Source organism: Lithobates pipiens, unplaced genomic scaffold (genome assembly GCF_037356315.1).
Source record: "Lithobates pipiens isolate NorthernLeopardFrog02 unplaced genomic scaffold, aLitPip1_a1.2 Scaffold_23, whole genome shotgun sequence".
Lineage (NCBI taxonomy): Eukaryota > Metazoa > Chordata > Amphibia > Anura > Ranidae > Lithobates > Lithobates pipiens.
In genome coordinates, this window is record NW_027507785.1 from 112,205,042 (window position 1) to 112,229,447 (window position 24,406).

Genomic DNA, 24,406 nt, shown 5'->3' on the forward strand with positions numbered 1-24,406 from the left:
CCATGGCCGTGTAAGATCTTCTGAAATGGGCCGAGATTTTCTTTGCCCGCCGCAAGATGTCCTGGACCCCAGGGTATTTGACAACGAATCGCTGCACGACCAAGTTTAAGACGTGTGCCATGCATGGCACGTGCGTAATTTTGCCCTGTTTCAATGCACTAAGCAGATTGGCACCGTAGTCATACACCACTTTACCAACTGTCAAATTGAGCGGTGTTAGCCACTGATCTGCCTGTGAACACAAAGCTGAAAGGAGTGCCGGGCCAGTGTGGCTCTTGGCTTCCAGGCACAACAGACGCAGCACAGCATGGCAACGTCTCACCTGGCATGTCGAATAGGTTCTGGGGAGCTTGGGCGGCACAGCGGAAGAGACGCTAGCAGTGGAAAAGGAGGAGTCAGCCGAGGAGGAGAGGGAGGAGGATGAAGTAGGATGAGGAGGAGAAGAAGAGCCAGGCCTCCATGCAATCCATGGCGGTAAAACCAAATCTACACGGGTGCCACGGGTTACATGCTTGACGGCCGTCAGAAGGTTCACCCAGTGGGCAGTAAAAGTGATATACCTTCCCTGCCCGTGTTTGCTAGACCATGTGTCTGTGGTCAGATGTATCTTGGCACCGACACTGTGTGCCAGAGATACATTCACTTCCCGCTGAACATGGCCATATAGCTCTGGGATGCCCTTCTGTGAGAAATACTTCCTTCCTGGGACCTTCCATTGTGGTGTTCCAATGGCCACAAATTTTCGAAAGGCCTCCGAGTCCACCAGTTTATATGGCAGTAGTTGGCGGGCTATCAGTTCTGACAAGCCAGCCGTCAATCATTGGGCAAGAGGGTTATCCGGCGTCATCATTTTTTTACGCTAGAACATTAGGCCCGCGGAAGCCGGCCTTTTTGCAGAAAAACGTGAGCTTGGCGTGATGGAAGGTGGAGTGGAGGACAATTGTGAGGAGAGAGGAGAAGGAGAAGTAGAAGACGAGGCTGGACGGTGAGAGCCTGGAGTGTGGCTTTGTGTGTTCCGTTGCTCCCACTGGGCTCGGTGATGGCAGCTCATGTGCCTTCTTAAGGCGGTCGTCCCTAGGTGAGTGTTGGGCTTACCGCGACTAATCCGTTGACTGCAAAGATTGCAGATGGCAACACTATTGTCAGCAGTGGACACGTTAAAAAAAGCCCACACTGCGGAGACATGTGCCGGCGTCCTGGGAGCGCCAGATGTGACCGTATATGATTGATGCCTCGCTCCTGATACATTAGCAGTCTGCTTTGTCCCTCCTGTGCAATGTAAGTTATTCCTGCTTCTCCTCCATATCTGCTGGTCCATATCTCCCTCTGAACTCCCCTCCTCTTCCTCTCTTGTGGGCACCCACGTGACATCACTAGACATGTCATTATCGACGCCACCTTCCCCACCGCTATAATTAGAGATCTCGGAGTAGGCAACAACACCTCCTCCTTGGGCTGATCTGGGTACTGTCGTCAGACTGCTGAGTGGCGGTTGTTGCTACCTCCTCTTCCTGATCCAATGCCAAGAGTGGCTGCGCATCAGAAATGTCTTGATATGGATCGGAAAATAATTCCTGTGACTCAAGCGGAAGGTATGTGGTGGTGTGGTGGTGGTGTTGTTGGTGATAGTGTCTTTGGGGGTGCACATAGCAGAGAGTGAAGAAGAGGGTGCAGATCGAGAGGATGAGTAGGGTGCAGAAGAGTAAGGCTGAGTGAGCCACTCAACCAATTCTGGTGCTTCCTTTGACGTAATCGCACGCACCTTCTGCAATTTCCCACTTTGGCTCAAGCCTGTTGCTCCTGCCCTACCTCTACCACCTCTCCGGAAGGGCCTGCCTCTTCCTCTGCCTGTCATTTTTTAAATGACCCTGTGACAAAACTCTCTAGAGACGTGCAGTATGTATGTGAAAGAAGGTATATAACACCCTGCTTCAATCTGTTGTTTTTGGGGGCCACTGGTCTATCACACCAGTTACAATACTTTTTTTTTGGACTGCGTTTGTCACTCTTTGTAGTATCGCTGCAGAACCGCTCAGCAGTCACAATGCTGCACAGTGGAAACACACTATACTATGCTTTCTATATGTGCAAGTATTTTATACGTGTATTACATAACTATATACTGTACACCAAATAGTACACCCTTACCAGTCCTTATAAGGACCTTTGTGGAACTAGTAGGTTGTGATTAGCAGACTGTACCTCACTCAACCCTATATACTCTAGTACGCTATACCTTACCAGTCCTTAGAAGGACCATTGTGGAACTAGTAGGTTGTGATTAGCAGACTGTACCTCACTTAACCTTATATACTGTAGTACGCTATACCTTACCAGTCCTTAGAAGGACCTTTGTGGAACTAGTAGGTTGTGATTAGCAGACTGTACCTCAGTCCCTATACTCATAAAGGACTGCTGCAGACTAGGGCAGCAGTCAGCAGTAGTGCACCTCAACCCTATATATTGTGGACCTATACCAGTCCTTAAGGATTAGCAGACTGTACCCCACTCAACCCTATATACTCTAGTACGCTATACCTTACCAGTCCTTAGAAGGACCTTTGTGGAACTAGTAGGTTGTGATTTTCAGACTGTACCTCAGTCCCTATACTCATAAAGGACTACTGCAGCAGAAGGGCAGCAGTCAAGTATAATATTCTTTCTATATTTAGAAGAAAGAATATTATACGTGTACAACCCTATTACCATACCAGTCCTGAAAAGGACCTTTGTGGACCTAATAGTAACAGCTACTGATTAAACGGGCTGTCCCTCACTGCCACACACAGCTTCCTGTCTGTCCCTATTTAAACTGACAAAACACAGGCTGCTGCAACAATAACTTGAATAACACTCAAAACTATATCCTGTACTACTACACCATACCAGTCCTGAAAAGGACTTTTGTGGACCTAATAGTAACAGCTAATGATTAAACTGACTGTCCCTCTCTGCAACACACAGCGTCCTACCTGTCCCTCTCTCAGCACTGACAAAAGACAATCTGCTGCAGCAATGACTTGAATAGCAGTGCCTCAAACCTATATCCTGAACTACACCTATACCATACCAGTCCTTAAAAGAACTTTTGTGGACCTAATAGCTAGCGATTTGGGTCACTGCAGTCTCTCCCTGCTCCACACAGCAACCTCTCCCTATAGTGACAGTAGAAAGAATGTAAAATGGCCGCCGGATCGGGTCTATTTATAAGTTAGGGGGAATATCCAAGTGTCCATGTGCTGTAATGTCTCAATTGGCTGTCCTGTACCCCATGATGGATGTGTCATCATAGGTCAAAGTTCTTTTACACAGTAAACACGTAAGTCCGCCGGGCGAACAGCGGCAATAGTCCGCCGATCGGGCGGACCGCGAACAGCCGAAATTCGCCGCGGACCGACCGCCGGGCGAACAGTTCGGCCATCCCTAGTGACTTACATGTCCATCCTAGATGTAAGTGAGCCTATACACACCGTGACTATATACTACAATTTATACATGGCGTTTTGATGTGCATGTGCTCGCAATTATTATTACACCACACCACTATCGAGATTTACAAATGCTTCTGTACTCATACATCTACATAAATTATTGACATCTTTCTCTAAGTTTAAATATGAGGGATAGTGTATAAGTTTACATTGATTTATCCATGGTTTCAGACTGCCTTTGTCTCAGCTTCCTCCTCTCCTTTCCTCACCTGCCTTTGGATTATTAAATTATAGTATTGATCATAATGGAATATCTATGTTAGGGTCGGCTAGCGATGGTATAAGCCTTGTTCAGTCAGCAGTTTTTACTTCTTCATGAGTGTATTCACTAACACTCGATTGTTGTTTTAGTGCTTACTCCATCGTCCGAAAGGGTTCCTAAGTTCTCCTTTTTTCTTTTTCTTTTTCCCTTTCTTTTTTCATGTCCGGCTGTCTCCTTTACTTATATAATTTTTGTCTTTCACCCACGCTACACCGTTATTCTTATTGTCATGAACATCGAGTATTTTTGTGCCTACTTGTTCATTTTTTGGACAAGTATACTTACATTTTTAGTAATGACCATTTAGCATTTATACTCTCAGGGGTGTTTAAAGTTCATAGCCGGACTTTATATTATTTTGTTTTATTTTATTGTATCCTATTTCATTTTATTCAATTTGATTCAGGTTTGCTTTGAAACGTCAATGATTTTATATATAATGTGTGTTTTTTAGCTTTGAAAATATAATGGTAAATGTTGAATGAATTTATGATTATGATTTGATGAATCATTTATCTGTTTGTGTTTATCTTTATAACCGATGAAGGCTAAGATCGGTTGGTGTATGTACAATTTTGCTAGCAGTTGACGGCTGTGATTCACTTGGAGTCCTGGGATCTCCACACATGTAGACTATTCGTCATTCGGATAATGTCATTAATTCCACGGTTTTACACTGGTCTTTCACATTATGAATTATCATTTGACAGTCTACACTAACACTACCAGAAAATCTGCATTTTGGAGATTAGTGGATGCCGATCTTTATCACTCTTTATGAGCATTTTACAACACTCAAAAAACATATAAATAATTATCACTGATTTCTCTTACTTCAGTGGAATTGATTCATATTTCTTTTCTTTCCCATTTTTTACACTTCACTGTCTATATATATTCATTTACTAGTTGTACGTATTAATATTATCACTACCATTCACACATTTATATATTTATTGTTTTATTCACTTATTTCTCACATATATTGACACAATTGATTCAGATCCAGAGGGTCCCTTTCCCCTCTTTTTGGATAAATGTTAATATTGGTGTCTCAATTGTATAGTCAGTTTTTGTAGGAAGAAATCCTGGTTTGTGTTGGTTTTCATTTGTTAATATCAGCCATTTTTCTGTAGTCCGGATTTCATCCACCATTTTGCCGTGGACCGATTTTCAATTGCTGCAACTGCCATTTTGTTTCTGCTGATTTTAGTCTCAAGTGAAATATAGTCTGTTTTGTAATGAATTCCATTCCCAGTAGAATCATTTAAGTTTTTATTCCAGTTGTTTTAGAGAAGTTTGTTTCTAGTGACGAAGTCTGTTTTTGGAGGGATCAACAAACTGCATTTAAGGTGTTAATGGCGCCATTTTGTTGTGGCCTGGCTTTCGCTGGCCATTTTCCATTCTTGTAGTCACCATGTGGCAGTGGCAAGTACCATTTTGTGTCCGCTGTGTTTGGAATTGCTATTCTGGTTTTATAGAGGTGCAGTTTAAGGCACCGTTTCCTTTTAAGTGAATTCAATCTTTTCTGTTTTTCTACTTTTTACATACTTTGCAGTGAAACTGCTCTACTTTGCACTGAATTTGCTAGCTTTGACTAAGTTTTTGTACTTTTAAAACAGTGTGTTTTTGTTTTTGATTGTGGCCTGCAGTGGAAGGGAAAGGCTTTGGTTGACCTCCTTCAGCCATCTTTTTGCAGGAGTTTCAGTTTTTGGCTTTTGTTGCACCATAGATTTTATTTTATTTTTTTAATGTAGTGATGGACATAGTATGAGACTGGGCTTACCCCTCCCCTCCTTCTTCCTATTCATTTATATTATGTGATGTACAACAGGAAGTTGGTGGGAGGAGCTGGGGGTCTTTTGACTGGTATTTGGAATGACAAAATCATTTTGATTTTTAAATTTAATTAAGGTTTATGCTTTGGTGTAGTTTTGGGTAGAGAGCAAACAGGAGGCATCCAAGTTATTGTTGTAATATCTAGGTACAGATAGAAGCCATAAGATTGTTTTGAATAGCGGAGAATTTCAGAGTAGTAGTATGCTAGCAGCCCCGCTCAGGCCGTGTACAATAATGGGGAAGCGGGGTCAGTTATAGTGATAAAGGTGTAAACAATAGCCGCTCTGAAAGTAAAGCGCAGGGTTCTCTGGATGCAGAGTCTGCCAAAAAAGGGATTTGAATCGACATGGGCAATGGGTCGTCCATGCACCCCAGTCAGACAGCTACACAATACATGAAATCTGAGTATGGGGCTAAGGCCATTAGACCCCTTAAAAACTGGCATATGTGGTCAGAGGAAACAGTGAGGCCTGGAGCAAAAGAGACTGCAAGGAAGTGAAGTACAGGGCTGGGCATGACAGTGTGTCTTTAACCACTTCCCGACCAGCGCACGACGATGTACGTCGACAGAATGGCACGGGCAGGCATATTGGCGTACATGTACGTCCAATATTCGTTGCCGCCGTGCCATCGGGAGCGCCCTGCCGGCGGCGCGCTCCCGTGCTGGTCGGGACCCCCGTGAGTCCGGTCGCGGGACCCGCGGACTCGATCGCCGCGGGCATCCCCGCGATCGTCTCACGGAGCGGCCGAATGGAGGAAATGCTGTATAAACAACATTTTTCCATTCTGCCTAGCAACTAGTGACGCTGATCTCTGCTCCATGTGATTGGAGCAGAGATCAGTGTACACTAAATGAAAGCCCAACCCCCCCACAGTTAGTAACACACCCCTAGGAACACTTAACCCCTACACTGCCACCCACTGGTTAACCCTTTCACTGCCAGTGTCATTTACACAGGAATCACTGCATTTATATAGCAGTGATTACTGTATAAATGACAATGGTCCCAAAAATGTGTCAAAAATGTCCGATGGGTCCCCCACAATGTCGCAGTCACAATAAAAATCGCAGATCGCCGCCATTACTAGTAAAAAAATAAATAATAAAAAATTATTAATAAAAATGCTATAAAACTATCCCTATTTTGTAAACGCTATAACTTTTGCGCAAACCAATCAATAATCGCTTATTGTGATTTTTTTTACCAAAAATATGTAGAAGAATACGTATCGGCCTAAACTGAGGGAAAAAAATGTTTTTTTATATATTTTTGGGGGATATTTATTATTACAAAAAGTAAAAAATTATGCGTTTTTTTCAAAATTATCGCTCTATTTTTGTTTATAGCGCAAAAAATAAAAACCGCAGGGGTGATCAAATACCACCAAAAGAAAGCTCTATTTGTGGGAAAAAAAGGACGTTAATTTTGTTTGGGAGCCACGTCGCACGACCGCGCAATTGTCAGTTAAAGCGACGCAGTGCCGAATCGCAAAAAGTGGTCTGGTCTTTGACCAGAAAATTATTCCGGTCTGAAAGTGGTTAAGAGACACATTAAGAGGTTAATCTGGGGTGTGAAAGGAAGAGGGGAGGGGAAGTGAGCAAACAACCTCAAGGGGGGAGTGATCATATTTAAGAGGAGGCGGAGCTAAAGCGGGGTAATTGTGAGAAGGAAGCTGAAGGAGGAGGCAGTTTATTTCAATGCTCCTCCACAACTTTGATGTCAACAGCATCTTAGCATGGCTTAGGCTGGCAGCAGCCATGAGGTGTCCAAACTGGCTGCACAGCCAGGTCGCAGCCCATATAGAGGGGGACAAAACAGAGAAAAAGATTCCCCCAAGAAGGGCGATGAGAGTCCTGTAATTGATTACTAAATTTTAATGAATATCAAAAAAACAGAAAACGACATTAAAGTGGTTGTAAACCCTCCCCCACAACTTTGTCCCATGTAAATCAGCATAAAAAACCCTAATGAACACTGCTTGTAGATATCTCCTTACTAGTATTAGTATTGTTGTAATCCTTGTTGTTCTGTAAAATGAAGTCACTGAGCATGCCCAGATCAGACCCTGATTTAAGGCACACTCTCTATGTCTTATCTGTCTGTTATCAGGACTTCCTACGGCACAACACTGAACTCTGCTAATCACTCAGAGCTTCCTCCTACACACCATGTGACCATGTGACCTCACATACAGTCTAAACTGCAGCCATTACTGCAGTCTTATCAGCTGAAGCTGATAAGTCTGACAAAGGGAAACATTAGACATCGACACAAATAAATACTATGAAATAAACAAGTAAGCTATGAACAGGGAAGCGGGGTTGCCATAGAAATGTTGGATTGAGAAGGAGGTTTGGTTCACAGTACAGGAAGTGCTCAATGTAAGGGCGGAAATACACTCCACTGTGGAACCCCTGGAAACAAGTTTTTCAAAGTTTCTTCAAACAGTAAGTAATGTGCAATTTGGGCTGGATTACAGTGGCTATAGTCTGATAATTACTTATTAAATGAAAAAAGCATCAGAGTGGGAGAGTTTACTTCCTCTTTAATAGCACAACAAAACAGAGACCACTACATATGTAAGCCACAGAAAATTAATGAAAAAAGACAACGTTGCCTTATTAAAAAGAAGTGCAGCTGCACATACGCACATACCTCACCAGCACTCATCCACAAATACACACATAAATACAGCTAGTTGTAGCTATTAATCAAAAAGGCATATGGCTACTTTTCAGTGTATAGGTGGTGAAACAGTGCGGTCAAGCAAAGCAAAACTGCAGTCCAGCAACCTAGAAACAGATAATAGTGCACAGTCCAATACTTATTCCATAGATATTAGCAGTTCCTTCTGTAATAATTTGCAGGTTAGCTTTGATAAATAAACGGCTGAGCAGCGGAGTGTGAATATTTGTCGTAAATGCAGTCAAAGTACAATAAAGCACAGTTGCTATATGTATCTGAATCTCCTTAGCTAAGCAAAGCAGGGTGGATGGGATGGAGAGGGCAAGGCAGGAGCAAAGCATCACATATGTATCCATAGCACTCTCACCACGTCAGGTTTTTTTTTGTTTGTTTTTTTTAAACAGGAGGTCCAGGATAAGATTTGCAAAGACGAATACGTGGAGATATTTTCTCTACTGCTTTTGGAAAAAACTTATTTGGACAGGGTGAAACCGGATGACTCCAAGAGGGAGGACGAGGAAAAGAGAAGGCACAAGTTGACTCCCCGTACATTTGCCAACTGGCTGCAAGCATTCAACATTATGGATAGCATTATAGGGGAGAAGAACCCCGAGCATTTCTCTGCATTGTTCTGCTACATGGATGCGGTCGGGGAGGCACACGGTATACGGGGGTACGGCTTGGCTCAGATATGATGAGCAGTTCTGACAATGCAGAGCAGTACGGCTGTCCTTGCATTGGGACCACAAAGACATAAGCCTATGGATGAGGCTTATTTCTTCAGCGAAGGCCCCCCCTCAGTTTCTTCAGGGGGGGATTGGGGGCACAAATACCTCTGGACTGCCGGTTGGAAAAAAGTGGGGGTTGTGCTGGCAATATAATGAGGGCTCCTGCAAGTTTGGGGGGTCCTGCAAGTTTAAACATGAGAGTTCAGGGTGTGGAGGAACACATACGCTGTCCAGGTGTTTCAAGAGAGGGAAGCGTGCCAGAGAGCCTGGTCACAAAAGGGAGGACACCGGTGACGGAAGCAAGGATGCAGCCTTTTTTAAGTAGGTATCCGGACAGGGAGGCGGCGAAGCTCCTTACGTGGGGTTTAGGGATGGTTTTAGGATTCCTTGTTCACTGGAGGTAGTTCCCCCGATGGCTAGGAACCTGAAATGTGCTCTACAACATCCGGGGGTGGTGAGGGAGAAATTTGGAAAAGTGGCTTTAGGTTGCATGGGAGGGCCATTTGCAAATAAGCCATTAAAAGACCTGGTGGTTTCACCGCTGGGGGTGGTGCCTAAGAAGGAACCTAACAAGTTCCAACTTATTCATCACTTATCCTTCCCAAAAGGGGGCTCGTTAATGATTTTATTGACCCGAAGGCATGCACAGTGTCCTACACCTCATTTGAAGTGGCCGTCAGATGGGTTAGGCGCTAGAGTCAATGGGCACTTATGGCAAAGACGGACATAGAATCTGCGTTCCGCTTACTGCCGGTGCATCCGCATAGTTTCCGGCTGCTGCTGGCAGGAGCAATTTTATGTGGATGAATGTCTGTCCATGGTCTGTCTTGGAGTGGGCGATTAGGGATGTGTCGGGCCTGCATTCAGTCATACATTATTTGGATGACTTCCTGTACATTGGTTCCCCTGCCTCAGCTGTGTGTGCAATTTTACTATCCATGTTGCAGCACATCGCAGGCAAGTTTGGGGTGCCTTTGGCAGCCGAAAAAACAGAGGGCCCGGTGACAGAACTTAGTTTCTTGGGAATTGTGATAGATTCAATGGTGATGGAGTGCCGCCTGCCAAGAGGTAAGTTGGAGGACTTGCAGAAGGAAATTTGGGAGATTCACGGACTGCGGAAAGTACAATTGAGGACTTTGCAGTCGTTACTGGGTAAGTTAAATTTTGCCTGCGGGATCATCCCAATGGGTAGAGTTTTTTGCCGACAGATGTCGACAGCCACAGCAGGAGTAAAGGCCGCGACTCACTTTGTCCGTCTCACTAAGGAATACAGGGAGGATTTGAAAGTATGGTACAAGTTTCTGGCCTCTTACAATGGTAGGTCAGTGTGTATGTCTGGTCCAGTGAGTAATTTTGATGTGGAATAGGTCACGGAGGCGGCGGGCTCGATGGGCTACGGGGCATTCTTTCAGGGGCGTTGGAGCGCTGAACCTTAGCCGCAATCCTGGGTAGAGGCAGGGTTCCTTCGCAACCTGGTCCTATTTGAACTTTTTCCAGTGGTCCTGGCAATGGAATTGTGGGGGGAAGCGTGTCAGAACATGAAGTTGAGATTAAACGGTGACAACATGGGAGTGGTTGTCCCTTGTGCAGGAAGCGGGGGTTGCTACGGAAGGGTCAGAGGAGAAGTTATTGGTGCTGTACTTCATGTCCAGGAACATGAAAAAGGGGATTTCAGTATCTTCCATTGAACGGAAGATGGCAGGCCTGTTGTTTCTTTTTAAATTATCAAAGCGGAAGGATTGGACTAAAGATTTTTGGGTGAAGCAGGCAATAAAAGGTTACTGCAAGGGGCATATGAAGAAGGATGCGAGAAGGCCAGTTACTTTCGTGAATTTGAGGGCAAAATGTGGGAGGTTGAGTTCAGTATGCAAATCAAGATATGAGGTTCTGCTGTTTACAGCAGCGTTTTTGTTGGCCTTCTACGGAGCTTTTCGGATAGGTGAACTGGTAAGTCCTTCAAAGTATGTGGCAGGGGGGCTATTGGGGCAAGATGTTGGAATAGAGGGGAACAGGGTCTGCATATGATTACGGAAGTCAAAAACAGATCAGAGAGAAAAAGGGGTGGAAGTGTTGTTGTTTGCATTGCCAGGGTCTGAGGTGTGCCCAGTGGAGTCGGTGCGTGAATTTTTGTGGGTCAGATCGGGGGGGGGCTCATTCCTGAGGCATGAGGACAGGTCCTATTTATCAAAATTTCAGTTCATAGCAGTGTTTAGAAAATGTTTAGAGAGCCGGATTGGATGGGGCAGCATATGCTTCACACTCCTTCCACATTGGGGCAGCTATGGAAGCTGACAGATGTTGGTTGGATGAGGCAGCAGTACGTAGGTTCGGGAGGTGGGAATCTAGGAGATTCAGGCCTTACATAAGGCCTCAATTGGCAGTTGAATAAGAAAAAGGGGGGGGGGGTGATTGTGGGTAAGCAAAGAACATTTGGGTATGGATAGTACAAGCTAGGATTTATGGTTTATTGTGTTGGTATCGTTATTGTTGTCATTTCATTTCAGATGGAGGTGTGCCTTGTCTGGATCTTAGGGCACTCCTATGTGTGTTGAGGGGCCAGGAGAGGTGATGCGAGACCAGATAGCAGGCAACTGGGCATTTCAAGGAGGGAAGCATATGTGCGCTGGTTAGGAGTGCCAGGGATGCGGTGGCGCAGAGTCGTGCCAGAGATCGAGAGGTGCGCTCAATTGGATAGACCTCCCAATGTATTGGTGATCCATGCAGGAGGGAATGATTTGGGGGTTTGACCAGTCAGGCATCTGCTGGCGGACATCAAATCTGATTTTATGCACTTGCGCATGGTATTCCCTAATACCTTCCTGCTTTGGTCGGACATAGTGGCTAGGACGACATGGCGCTGGGCCAGGTCTGTGGCGAGCATTAGCAAAACTCGCATTCGGATTAACAAGGTAGTAGCAAGGTTCGTGGCACAGAATGGAGGAATAGTGATTAGACACAAGGAATTGGAGACGAACGTGGGGCTCTATTTGAGGAGAGATGGAGTTCATCTCTTTGATGTGGAGATTCATTTGTGGTCGATGAGGTTACAGGAGGGGATCCAAAGGGCCCTGTAGGTGTGGAGGGGCCCTCAAGAGTAAGGGGTCGCCGTTTCAGGCTATGGCTGTGTTTTTATGGTGGTCTTTGATGGTGGCAGTAAACGGAGGTGATAAAAAGGGGCGGGGGCTCATCGGTAGTATGTGCCCCTCCGGTGTATTCCAGCAAAGGTGGCTGGAAGACGGTATAGGTTACACTGCGGGAAGGAGGTCGTCTCCGAGCCGCTACAGCTGGAGGCCTATCAGGTTAAATGGTCCCGCAGTGCATTGGTGGTAATTTGTAGTGGAATGTGGGTCTGGAGGTATGAGTCCCCAGAATAAAAATACCTTGATAGTAGTTCAGCTGTGGCTTCAGAAATCTGTAATGAGTGAGTTGATGGATGTGTAGTACACGTTTGTGTGTTTAAAAATTATCACGCCTGTTTTTGGACTTTGTGTGGCAGGTCCATACAAGATTACGAGATGCTCTTGTGTCTTTCCCATTGTATTTTTTTCTATTGCTAAAAGAGTGAAGGTAGCATTCCGTCTGATTGATTGTTTTGTTGTATTCATTTTTTTTGGGGGAACTATGAAATATCTCCCCCACATTTGTATCTAAATGTTTGTCTCACGTTTTAGTCTTCTCGTTGTTTGTATGTAATAACAAGAATATGTTTGGACTCACCGCGACAACCCTCTTATGTGTCGTGGCTGTTGTATTTTAGTAAGAACATGAAAGTAAGGGTTACAGAGGGTTTAGTTATTATCGGTTTTGAGGAATGTCAGTGACAATTTACTAATGTACACAAATGTTATATTGTTTACCATACTTTGCAGGTTAAATATTTTGTTTATGAGTATCTTTTCAGGTCCAAGGAGTTTTTTGTTTTTTTTTCTGCACCATTCTAAACCCTTCCTCCAGTTTGTAATGGGGAGGAAAAAAAAAGGGGGGGGGGGGGGGGGTGATGGTGGTGAGACTGACAATTTTTCAAACCAATAATACTAACCGCTCTAATTCTCGCCAAGTTTGTGACCTAGTAGGAACGACAGGTTCCATGACTTTCTTCCTTTTGATGGAATTTAAATCAGCAGTCTGGTGAAGGACGCTCCCATAGGAACCTTTTTTTCAGTGGTTCCAGGTATTACACCCCAGATGGTAAGATGCAGTGACCACAGTCATTAAAGGGGTTGTAAAGGTAAATTTTTTATTTTCTACATAGGTTCCTTTAAGGTAGTGCATTGTTAGTTCACTTATCTTTCCCTTCGATTTCCCTTCTAAATGTTTTTTTTTCTTTGTTTTCTTTGTCTGAATTTCTCACTTCCTGTTCCTCCTCAGTAAGCTGTTCAGTAAGCTGTTCTGGCTGACTAACCACCAGCTCGGATGATGGTGAGAAGTTTACTGAGGAGAAACAGGAAGTGAGATATTCAGACAAAGCAAAAAAAACATTTAGAAGGGAAATCAAAGGAAAAGGTAAGTGAACCAACAATGCACTAGCTTAAAGGAACCTATGTAGAAAATAAAAAAATTACCTTTACAACCCCTTTAAGTTCCCACATGTCTGGGTTATTGCCATATGAGGTTTGTTTGGAGGTCAACCAAAACCAGAGTTGTACTTTCCTCAGCAGCTGCCAACATTCTCAGCTGATGGGGTAGGTGCAGTCATTGTAACATGAACTTCAAAAGGTACACCACAGAGTTCATGAGTCCCTCCTGGACCCTGACACAATAACCAGTTTACATTCTTTCTAATCAGGTGACTGGGTTGTTGTAAAGAAGCTTGGGGGACGAAACCAGTCCAGCCACTGCAAGAAGCTGCTCAACTACATCAAAGGATGAGGAGTATCTTTGTTTATATTTTTTAAAGTGTATTTTCCAACTAGCTAAGAAAGTGAACAGGACACATGGTTGGGTCTACTCTGAATCTTCACTGAGCTCTAGTACCCCAGTGATGACGGCGGTACATGCTATATGTGATGTTCATATTGGTGTGAGGAGTTTTGACAAACTAGTAAAATCTAAACGGACACTTGTCAATAGAATTTAACGATACATTTCTAGAGGGTAAAATGAATTATAATTTTAACAATAGCTCTGGTTCTTACCAGCTTTGGTATCAGGACAACTAAGTAGCCCACAAGTGTGCTACAACTTTAGTTTGGTATTAATGCGGATCTATAGCTTATAAGGTAATTCCCCTTAGGCAAGAGGTTCATGTGTGCTGGTGAAACTCGTCTGAGTATCTTATGTCTCGGCTGTTCGTGAGGATCTGATGGCATGAGAGACGGTAAGAATGGCAGGGACAGCTGGAAGGGAATTGCTTGTACATGGTGGGGGCTTGAGCTTATGAAACAATTGAACAATTTCTCATCCATTGAGGATGGGATGTTTCATGTAACTGTTGAAGCTACAAGGAAGTTCCCACAGTCCAAGGGGGGTTTCTGGGAATTCATAAGTAAAGATTGTTATACCTGGATTGGGGATACTAGTGACAAAGTTCAGGCCCATATGGATAAGGTTCATATCCCTGCAAGACAAAGCCAGAGCTATAGCTAGTGAAGGTTGGAATACTTTTGAGGGTTTGAGTGACTTGGTAGATTTTTTATTTTCCATCGGATCATGGTTGAAGGAAGTATTTATTTATTTATATACCTTCTATATGTCGTGATGAGGTGCTCCTGTTGCCTGATTGGACGAGTGAACAGAGCCCGAGCAGATGATCACATCTTCCTCACAGAGATGAGACGCACCGAAGCCCAACCCACTTACAAGACACAGAGGATCCCAGAACGACTGACGATTACTACAGCTCACTGTGTTGTGTCCTCCCTATAAGTCATTCCTCCTGAAGAACAGAGTCTACATGTCAAGCCGTGTTTTCCTTTTTTATGGACTGTAAGGACTGATAAATTTCCAGGTGTAAGAAGATCAATATTCATTGAGGGACACATGGGTGCATATGACAAAGAGGAGGAGCTGTTGTGGAAATTTTTATTAATGTATGTTGTCAGATGCCCCCCAGTGTCTGTTTTGCTGTAATATACTTATGCGAGGATATTCGCACATACAGACGCTGCTGAAAGACCATTGGATGTGGAAAAACAGAGGATCTGTTTGCTCTTTATGTCGTGAAACACCAAGCTGGGCTTAGCCTTCCTAATTTATAAGTGATGTCGCTTCCTCCTAGCACTCTATGGTAAAGATAGCCGTGCAGGAGGGAAAGGAGTGACAGTTTCCAACTTCAGCTCATCGTTAGAACAGCTGTGTCCAGTGGTGTATTTTGGTTTTGTGCTGCCCTAGGCAAGACAAAAATCGCCCCCCCCATGCAAATTTGCCCCACATTTTCCTGTTTAATGGATGTGATTCCCTCAAATTGAAGGACTACAGGTCCCAGCATTAACCCTTGAGATCTCACGGGTTCATGCTGGGACCTGTAGTCCTTTACTAGTTGGGGGGAGGGGTGGAAGTGTCACATCCTCAGCTCTGAGGGCTTATGCTGGGACCTGCAGACCCTTCATTTTTGGGTTGTCACATCCTTAGATCTCACGGGTTCATGCTGGAAACTGCAGTCCTTCACTAGTTGGGTAAGCGATCCACATCCCGAGCTCTGAGGGGCTCATTCTGTCACATCCCTCAAAATTTAAGGAATACAAGTCCCAGCATTAACCCCTGAGATCTAAGGATGTAACCCCTTAGATCTTATGGGTTCATGCTGGGACCTGTAGTCCTTCATTAGGAGGATATGACCAGTGGCAGTAGTGGGGAGAAGGTGAGTGGCATTGCTGGAGGAATGGGTTCAGTGGCAGTGTTTGGGGGTGGTGGGATCAGTAACTCTCACTTGCTGTCATCTGTCAGTGTTCACATGGTTCCCCCTGCCTGCATGCAAGAGAGGTGAGGAGAAAGAGGGGTGGAAGAGGTGAGACAGAGTAGGGTGTGTGAGAGAGAGGGGAGAGAATTGGGTGAGAGGGGGCGAGGGGGATGGTGAGAGAGAGGAGGGTGGAAGAGAGAGGGAGAAGGGTTAAGGGAGGGAGAGAAGGAGTGAGAGAGACACCCTAGCCCTGCCTGCAGTCCCTCCTGTGCCCCTCTGTCCCAGCCCCTGTCTGTGGGTGTGTGTGATGCACCTAGCTCCCAGCCGTCCTCTGGGTCCTCTGTCTTCCTTCCTGTTGAGAGAAGGTTGAAAAAGGAGCGCAGGTTCTGGGAGGCGCCAGGGATGCTGCACCCGCTGCTGCTCAGGTCAGGGTGGCAGGGAGGTCTTCTCCCTGGCTCTCGGTTCTAGCCAGCTGCCAGCCTTGTGCTGCTTGCCTTCCTCACAGCAGCCAGGGCCGCCCACTCATTTTGTGAAGATCCTGCTGCTGTCTGCACCAGATTGGCGGATTTAGTTCCACTGCCCTGCACCCCACTGCCACAGAATCTCCATGACATGGGTCCCATGAGCACTAGGCGTGGAGGAGGAGAAAGATAAATTCTCCACCGCTTTGAATGCTGAGCAGGGAGTCACAGCCTTGACATCACTGGTTGCTAGATTCCAGGCCGCTCTAGCAACCAGTGGCCAGGAGTAGAGTCTCAGGTGGAGGCGGAGCCAGGGCCAGCGTTACGGCGGCTCAGTCCGACCTTGTTCCCTGCATTCCAGAAGGCTCCCTGTGTCAGTTTCATTCTGGGACATTGCATTGTCCCAGAATAAAAGATGCCCAGGACAGACCTGCAAAATGCGAGACTTTCCTGGGCAATCCAGAACATGTAGTCACCCTAGCTTCAGGTGGCTCTGACTGTTTTTATACTCTCAGGCAAGTAGACACTAGATTTTCCCTATATCTTCCACCCTTTTGTCCCCTTCCATCCTTCCTCCATTTTCCCCTTCACTGTGTGAATTAACACTTTAATACGTTTCTATAATAAACTTGATGCTTAGGATTGCTGTGTTATTGGCCCCCTGTGGACCAAATGTATATCTGTCTCCTTTGCCAATGATCATAACCTTTTTCTGAGGACACTTCCATGCCATGGTTTGTTTCTCTAATGCCACGTACACATGACTGGACTTTTTGACAGCAAAGGTCCAACGGAACGAGTCAGTCGGCCAATTCGATCGTGTGTGGGCTCCATTGGACCTTTGCTTGCCAAAAATCCGGACTTTAGAAATAGAACATGTTTTAAATTTTCTCACCGGAACTCCGCCGGACCGAGAAATTTGTTCGTGTGTATGCTAGTACGACGGACAAAAACCGACGCTAGGGCAGCTATTGGCTACTGGCTATGAACTTTCTTAATCTAGTCCAGTCGTACGTCATCATGTTCGAATCCGTCAGACTTTGGTGTGATTGTGTATGGCCAAGTCCATTCGTTCAGAAAGACCGTCAGACCTAGTCCCTCGAAAAATCTGGTCGTGTGCACACGGCATAAAGGTTATTTGCATTGTTATTGTTAGCTGTATTGAAGACCTCACAATGCTGTTACGATGATGACCCGGGAAACTTTTACTGTTTAATTTACTGTATTTTTAACCATTGTACTTTATCATTTCTATAAAATTATTGAATAATATAAATGTTGACAAATTCACATAAAACCAGAAAAAATAAACCTATAGAATATTTAGCTTACCCCGGTTAGCTTCCCCATCAGTCAGCAGAATAATTAGAGAGGCACTTCTCTCTGGAACCTGTTTCATTTCATATCCTTTATTCAATAGTTCAATTGCCTTCAGCATTGGATCATTAATGTTTGTAGCTGTAAAAATTAAAAAAATTGTGATTCATTTAAAATTTGCTAATTTAAATAATCTGCTAGAAATTTTGTTAGTGCATATGTTTAGACAACAGGGCAGCCAGCTGTCATTGTTGTTCCTATTAATAACCCATGGTTTCATTGTGACCATATTTCAAATTCAGCATTAGTTAAAGTGTATCAATGTTCGAAACGTAAAATCAAATATACAGTACCTCACAAAAGTGAGTACACCAATCACATTTTTGTAAATATTTTATTAGATCTTTTCATGTGACAACACTGAAGAAATTACACTTTGCTACAATGTAAAGTAGTGAGTGTACAGCTTGTATAACAGTGTAAATTTGCTTTGCTTGCATTTGAGGATGCCCCACAGATATTCAATAGGGTTTAGGTCTGAAAACATGCTTGGCCAGTCTATCACCTTTACCCTCAGCTTCTATAGCAAGGCAGTGGTCATCTTGGAGGTGAGTGTGGGGTCGTTATCATGTTGGAATACTGCCCTCTGGCCCAGTCTCCAAAGGGAGGGGATCATGCTCTGCTTCAGTATGTCACAGTACATGTTGACATTCATGGTTCCCTCAATGAACTGTAATTACCCAGTGTTGGCAGCCCTCATGCAGCCCCAGACCATGACACTCCTACCACCATGCTTAACTGCAGGCAAGACACACTTGTCTTTGTACTCCTCACCTGGTTGTCACCACGCACTCTTGACACCATTTGAACCAAATACGTTTATCTTGGTCTCATCAGACCACAGGTCATGGTTCCAGTAATCCATGTCCTTAGTCTGCTTGTCTTCAGCAAACTGTTTGCAGGCTTTCTTGTGCATCATCTTTAGAAGAGGCTTCCTTCTGGGACAACAGCCATGCAGACCAATTTGATGCAGCGTGCCGCGTATGGTCTGAGCACTGACAGGCTGACCTCCACCACCCCTTCAACCTCTGCAGCAATGCTGGCAGCACTCATATGTCTATTTCCCAGAGAAAACCTCTGGTTATGACGCTGAGCACGTATACTCAACTTCTTTGGTCAACCATGGCAAAGCTTGTTCTAAGTGGAATCTGTCCTGTTTGAACCGCTGTATGGTCTTGGCCACCGTGCTGCAACTCAGTTTCAGGGTCTTGGCAATCTTCTTATAGCCTAGGCCATCTTATGTAGAGCAACAATTGTTTTTTTCAGATCCTCAGAGAGTTCTTTGCCATGAGGTGCCATGTTAAACTTCTAGTGAGAGCAATAACACTAAATGTAACACACCTACTCCCTATTCACACCTGAGACCTTGTAACACTAACATGTCAAATGGCACCGGGGATGGAAAATGGCTAATTTGGCCCAATTCGAAAAATTTTACTTAGGGGTGTACTTATTTTTGTTGCCAGCGTTTAGACATTAATGGCTGTTGAGTGAGTTAATTTGAGGGGACAGCAAATTTACACTGTTATACAAGCTGTACACTCACTACTTTACATTGTAGCAAAGTGTAATTTCTTCAGTGTTGTCACATGAAAAGATAGAATAAAATATTTACAAAAATGTGAGGGGTGTACTCACTTTTGTGAGATACTGTATTTCCATATTGCATTTCTATGATTTATTGCCTATTTCTATTAAATTGAAAGATCTTGAGTTAAGTAAACTTTGTGAAGATTCCCGTCATGTACTTTCTTGAATTCTGTGACACTTATTAGACATGTGCGCGGTCAATAAATTTGTTTTGTTCCGTATTAGCCATTAATTCGTATTTTGTAATTTGTGTGCCGAAATTCAATTTGAATTCATATGAAATACGAATTTTCATTAGGTTTAACTTTTCGTAACAATTATGAATGTTCCATATGATGAATTTATCATTATGAGGGGCTTCCACCATCCCTGTGCTGTGCTCATTATGAAGGGCTTCTACCATCCCTGTACTGTGCTGACTTCCTGGGTTTTTAACTTCATCATAACGAATAATCATAATTAACAAACATTCTGAATCTCCCATCGACTCCCACTCCCATATTAAAAAAGGTAATTTTTCAAACCTTCACTCAGCAGCAGAAGAAAACCTCTGGTCAACAAAACACCAGTCACGTTTCCATTGTAACGGAATTTGGATCCAAAATTCTTAAACAAAATTTAGTATTTCGTACAAAATTCGGAAGCACAGCAATTCATATGTCGGATCCTCCTGAATGTACGGAAATTCGTACGAATTTTTGATTCGTACAAAACTAATCGCACATGTCTAACACTTATTCTCTATTAGTAATGAACGAACTTCCGATGAGACGTTTCGCGAACGCGGACCGCGAACGAGGCCGACCGTTCGCGAAACCGAACGTTCGCGGTGGGCCCCATTGACTTCAATGGGAGGCGAACTTCGCAAACCTTTAGGTCAAATTTGCAGCCACAAGATAATTATTAGCTGGGCAAACATAGTCGCACCACATGGCCAATGACATAACACATGTATGAGGTGAATTTGGGATCGATAACTACAAGCATTCTTTTTTTATATGGGAAATTGTTCTGACAATTCAGGACTGTGGAGCGCATGAAGGAAATGGAGGAGAGGGAAGGTCAGGGACCAGGGTAGGCAAAGAAGAGGGTGCAGGAGATGATCACCAGCAGCGTGACATACAGCAATGACACATGCACCGTGATAGAGGCATCTGACAACAGCACCGTGATAGAGGGCACTGACATCAGCAGCGTGACATAAAGCATTAACACCAGCACCATGACATACAGCATTGACAGCAACACCGTGATAGAGAGCACTGACATCAGCAGCGTGACATAAATCACTCACATCAGCACCGTGATATACAGCACTGACAGCAGCACCGTGATAGAGAGCACTGACATCAGAAGCGTGACATACAGCAATGACACCTGCACCGTGATAGAGTCATCTGACAACAGCACCGCGATAGAGGGCACTGACATCAGCAGCGTGACATAAAGCATTAACACCAGCACCGTGACATACAGCATTGACAGCAACACCGTGATAGAGAGCACTGACATCAGAAGCGTGACATACAGCACTGACATCAGCACCGTGATATACAGCACTGACAGCAGCACCGTGATAGAGAGCACTGACATCAGAAGCGTGACATACAGCACTGACATCAGCACCGTGATATACAGCACTGACAGCAGGACCGTGTTAGAGAGCACTGACATCAGAAGCGTGACATACAGCACTGACATCAGCACCGTGATATACAGCACTGACAGCAGCACCGTGACAGAGCACTGACATCAGCAGCGTGACATTAAGCACTCACACCAGCACCGTGATATATAGCACTGACAGCAGCACCTTAAGCAGCCCCAGGAGGAAGTCAGCACAGCACAGGGATGGTGTGATCCCCTCATAATAAGAACCCCCAGGAGGAAGTCAGCACAGCACAGGGATGGTGTGATCCCCTCATAATAAGAACCCCCAGGAGGAAGTCAGCACAGCACAGGGATGGTGTGATCCCCTCATAATAAGAACCCCCAGGAGGAAGTCAGCACAGCACAGGGATGGTGTGATCCCCTCATAATAAGCAGGCCCAGGAGAAACTCAGCACAGGACAGGGATGGTGTGATCCCCTCATAATAAGAACCCCCAGGACGAAGTCAGCACAGCACAGGGATGGTGTGATCCCCTCATAATAAGCAGGCCCAGGAGAAACTCAGCAGTGTCAGCACAGCACAGGGATGGTGTGATCCCCTCATAATAAGAACCCCCAGGAGGAAGTCAGCACAGCACAGGGATGGTGTGATCCCCTCATAATAAGCAGGCCCAGGAGAAACTCAGCACAGCACAGGCATGGTGTGATCCCCTCATAATAAGAACCCCCAGGAGGAAGTCAGCACAGCACATGGATGGTGTGATCCCCTCATAATAAGCAGGCCCAGGAGTAAGTCAGCACAGCACAGGGATGGTGTGATCCCCTCATAATAAGCAGGCCCAGGAGAAACTCAGCACAGCACAGGCATGGTGTGATCCCCTCATAATAAGAACCCCCAGGAGGAAGTCAGCACAGCACATGGATGGTGTGATCCCCTCATAATAAGCAGGCCCAGGAGTAAGTCAGCACAGCACAGGGATGGTGTGATCCCCTCATAATAAGCAGGCCCAGGAGAAACTCAGCACAGCACAGGCATGGTGTGATCCCCTCATAATAAGAACCCCCAGGAGGAAGTCAGCACAGCACAGGGATGGTGTGATCCCCTCATAATAAGCAGGCCCAGGAGTAAGTCAGCACAGCACAGGGATGGTGTGATCCCCTCATAATAAGCAGGCCCAGGAGAAACTCAGCACAGCACAGGCATGGTGTGATCCCCTCATAATAAGAACCCCCAGGAGGAAGTCAGCACAGAACAGGGATGGTGTGATCCCCTCATAATAAGCAGGCCCAGGAGAAACTCAGCACAGCACAGGCATGGGGTGATCCCCTCATAATAAGCAGGCCCAGGAGAAACTCAGCAGTGTCAGCACAGCACAGGGATGGTGTGATCCCCTCATAATAAGAACCCCCAGGAGGAAGTCAGCACAGCACAGGGATGGTGTGATCCCCTCATAATAAGCAGGCCCAGGAGAAACTCAGCACAGCACAGGCATGGTGTGATCCCCTCATAATAAGAACCCCCAGGAGGAAGTCAGCACAGAACAGGGATGGTGTGATCCCCTCATAATAAGCAGGCCCAGGAGAAACTCAGCACAGCACAGGCATGGGGTGATCCCCTCATAATAAGCAGGCCCAGGAGAAACTCAGCAGTGTCAGCACAGCACAGGGATGGTGTGATCCCCTCATAATAAGAACCCCCAGGAGGAAGTCAGCACAGCACAGGGATGGTGTGATCCCCTCATAATAAGCAGGCCCAGGAGAAACTCAGCACAGCACCGGCATGGTGTGATCCCCTCATAATAAGAACCCCCAGGAGGAAGTCAGCACAGCACAGGGATGGTGTGATCCCTTCATAATAAGCAGGCCCAGGAGTAAGTCAGCACAGCACAGGGATGGTGTAATCCCCTCATAATAAGCAGGCCCAGGAGAAACTCAGCACAGCACAGGCATGGTGTGATCCCCTCATAATAAGAACCCCCAGGAGGAAGTCAGCACAGCACAGGGATGGTGTGATCCCCTCATAATAAGCAGGCCCAGGAGTAAGTCAGCAAAGCACAGGGATGGTGTGATCCCCTCATAATAAGCAGGCCCAGGAGAAACTCAGCACAGCACAGGCATGGTGTGATCCCCTCATAATAAGAACCCCCAGGAGGAAGTCAGCACAGAACAGGGATGGTGTGATCCCCTCATAAGCAGCCCCAGTAGAAATATGACACCGCTCAACCTCTTCAAAGAGGAGGGTAGGGGCATATAGTACGGTGTGCTTTTTTGGGACAAGAAAGTGAGCCAAATGAAGAAAGAAGGTCTGTGTGCTTGATTAAAAAAATTGTTTATAGACATATACATGGTCTACTGGTCACATGTGTTGAATTCCTCCGAGATCCATGCCTCATTCATTTTTAGAAATGTGAGGTAGTTAACACTGTCGTGAGCTAGGCAAGTACGCTTATCGGTCACGATCCCCCCTGCTGTGCTGAACGTCCTTTCGGACAGGACACTGGATGAGGGGCAAGCCAACAGTTCGATTGCAAATTGGGCAAGCTCTGGCCAGAGGTCAAGCCTGCCCACCCAGTAGTCCAGGGGTTCATCACTCCTCAGAGCGTCCACATCGGCCGTTAACCCAATGTAGTCAGACACCTGATGGTCTAGGCGTTCCCTGATGCTGGATCCGGATGACACCTGTCGATGGGTCGGCTGAAAGAATGACCTCATATCCGAAGTCACCAACACATCTTCAAACCGGCCTCTTCTTGCAGGCGCTGTTGGATTGGTACCCGCAACTCCTTCTCTGGGAGTGGGAATTGCTTCTCTGCCAGCGCACGCAAAAGCAGAATACAGCATTTCTCGAAGCAAGGCCTGGAAGTGCTGCATTCTGACAGCCCTCTGCGACGGCGGTAACATTTCCGCCATTTTGTGTTTGTACCGGGGGTCTAAGTACGTTGCCACCCAGTACTGGTCCTTGACCCTTATGCTTTTTATACGGGGGTCCCTATTAAAACACTGGAGCATGAAGGCCCCCATTTGCACTAAAGTGGAAGCGGTGTGGTGGCCTGGCTCCTGCTCATCATCCAGGATAATGGCGTCCTCTTCATTCTCCTCTCCCCATCCACGCACAACAGGGATCCCAGAAAGGTTTAAAGCATGCTCTTCTTGCTCCTCCTCATCCGCCCCGGCACCATCCTCCTCTGACTCCTCATCAGACTCCTGTTGTTGACTTGTCTCAGATAGAGTAGCCCCCCCCTGGGAATTCATCCAGCATTGCGACTTCCTCATCTTCCCGCTCCTGCTCCTCCACAGCTTGATCAATGACACGACGCAATGCACGCTCCATAAAGAAGGCATAAGGTACCATGTCACTGATGGCGCCATGGCTGCGACTGACCAGTTTGGTGATCTCCTCAAATGGCCGCAGAAGTCTGCATGCGTCGCGCATAAGCAGCCACTGGCGCGGTGAAAAAAACCCCAGCTCCCCAGAACCGTTTCTTTCGCAGAGTTCATACAGGTAGATGTTAACTGCACGTTT

General features: G+C 45.6%; 1 protein-coding gene across 1 annotated transcript in view; it reads right to left on the bottom strand.

The window, feature by feature from the left end:
• The window catches only part of LOC143927813 (inter-alpha-trypsin inhibitor heavy chain H3-like), a 357,183-nt gene that overhangs the window by 148,409 nt on the left and 184,368 nt on the right, over window positions 1-24,406 (bottom strand). The window contains exon 10 of the mRNA XM_077452197.1: window positions 17,639-17,764. Within this exon, the coding sequence (XP_077308323.1) occupies window positions 17,639-17,764 (126 nt within the window). The remainder of the gene's footprint in view (window positions 1-17,638; window positions 17,765-24,406) is intronic.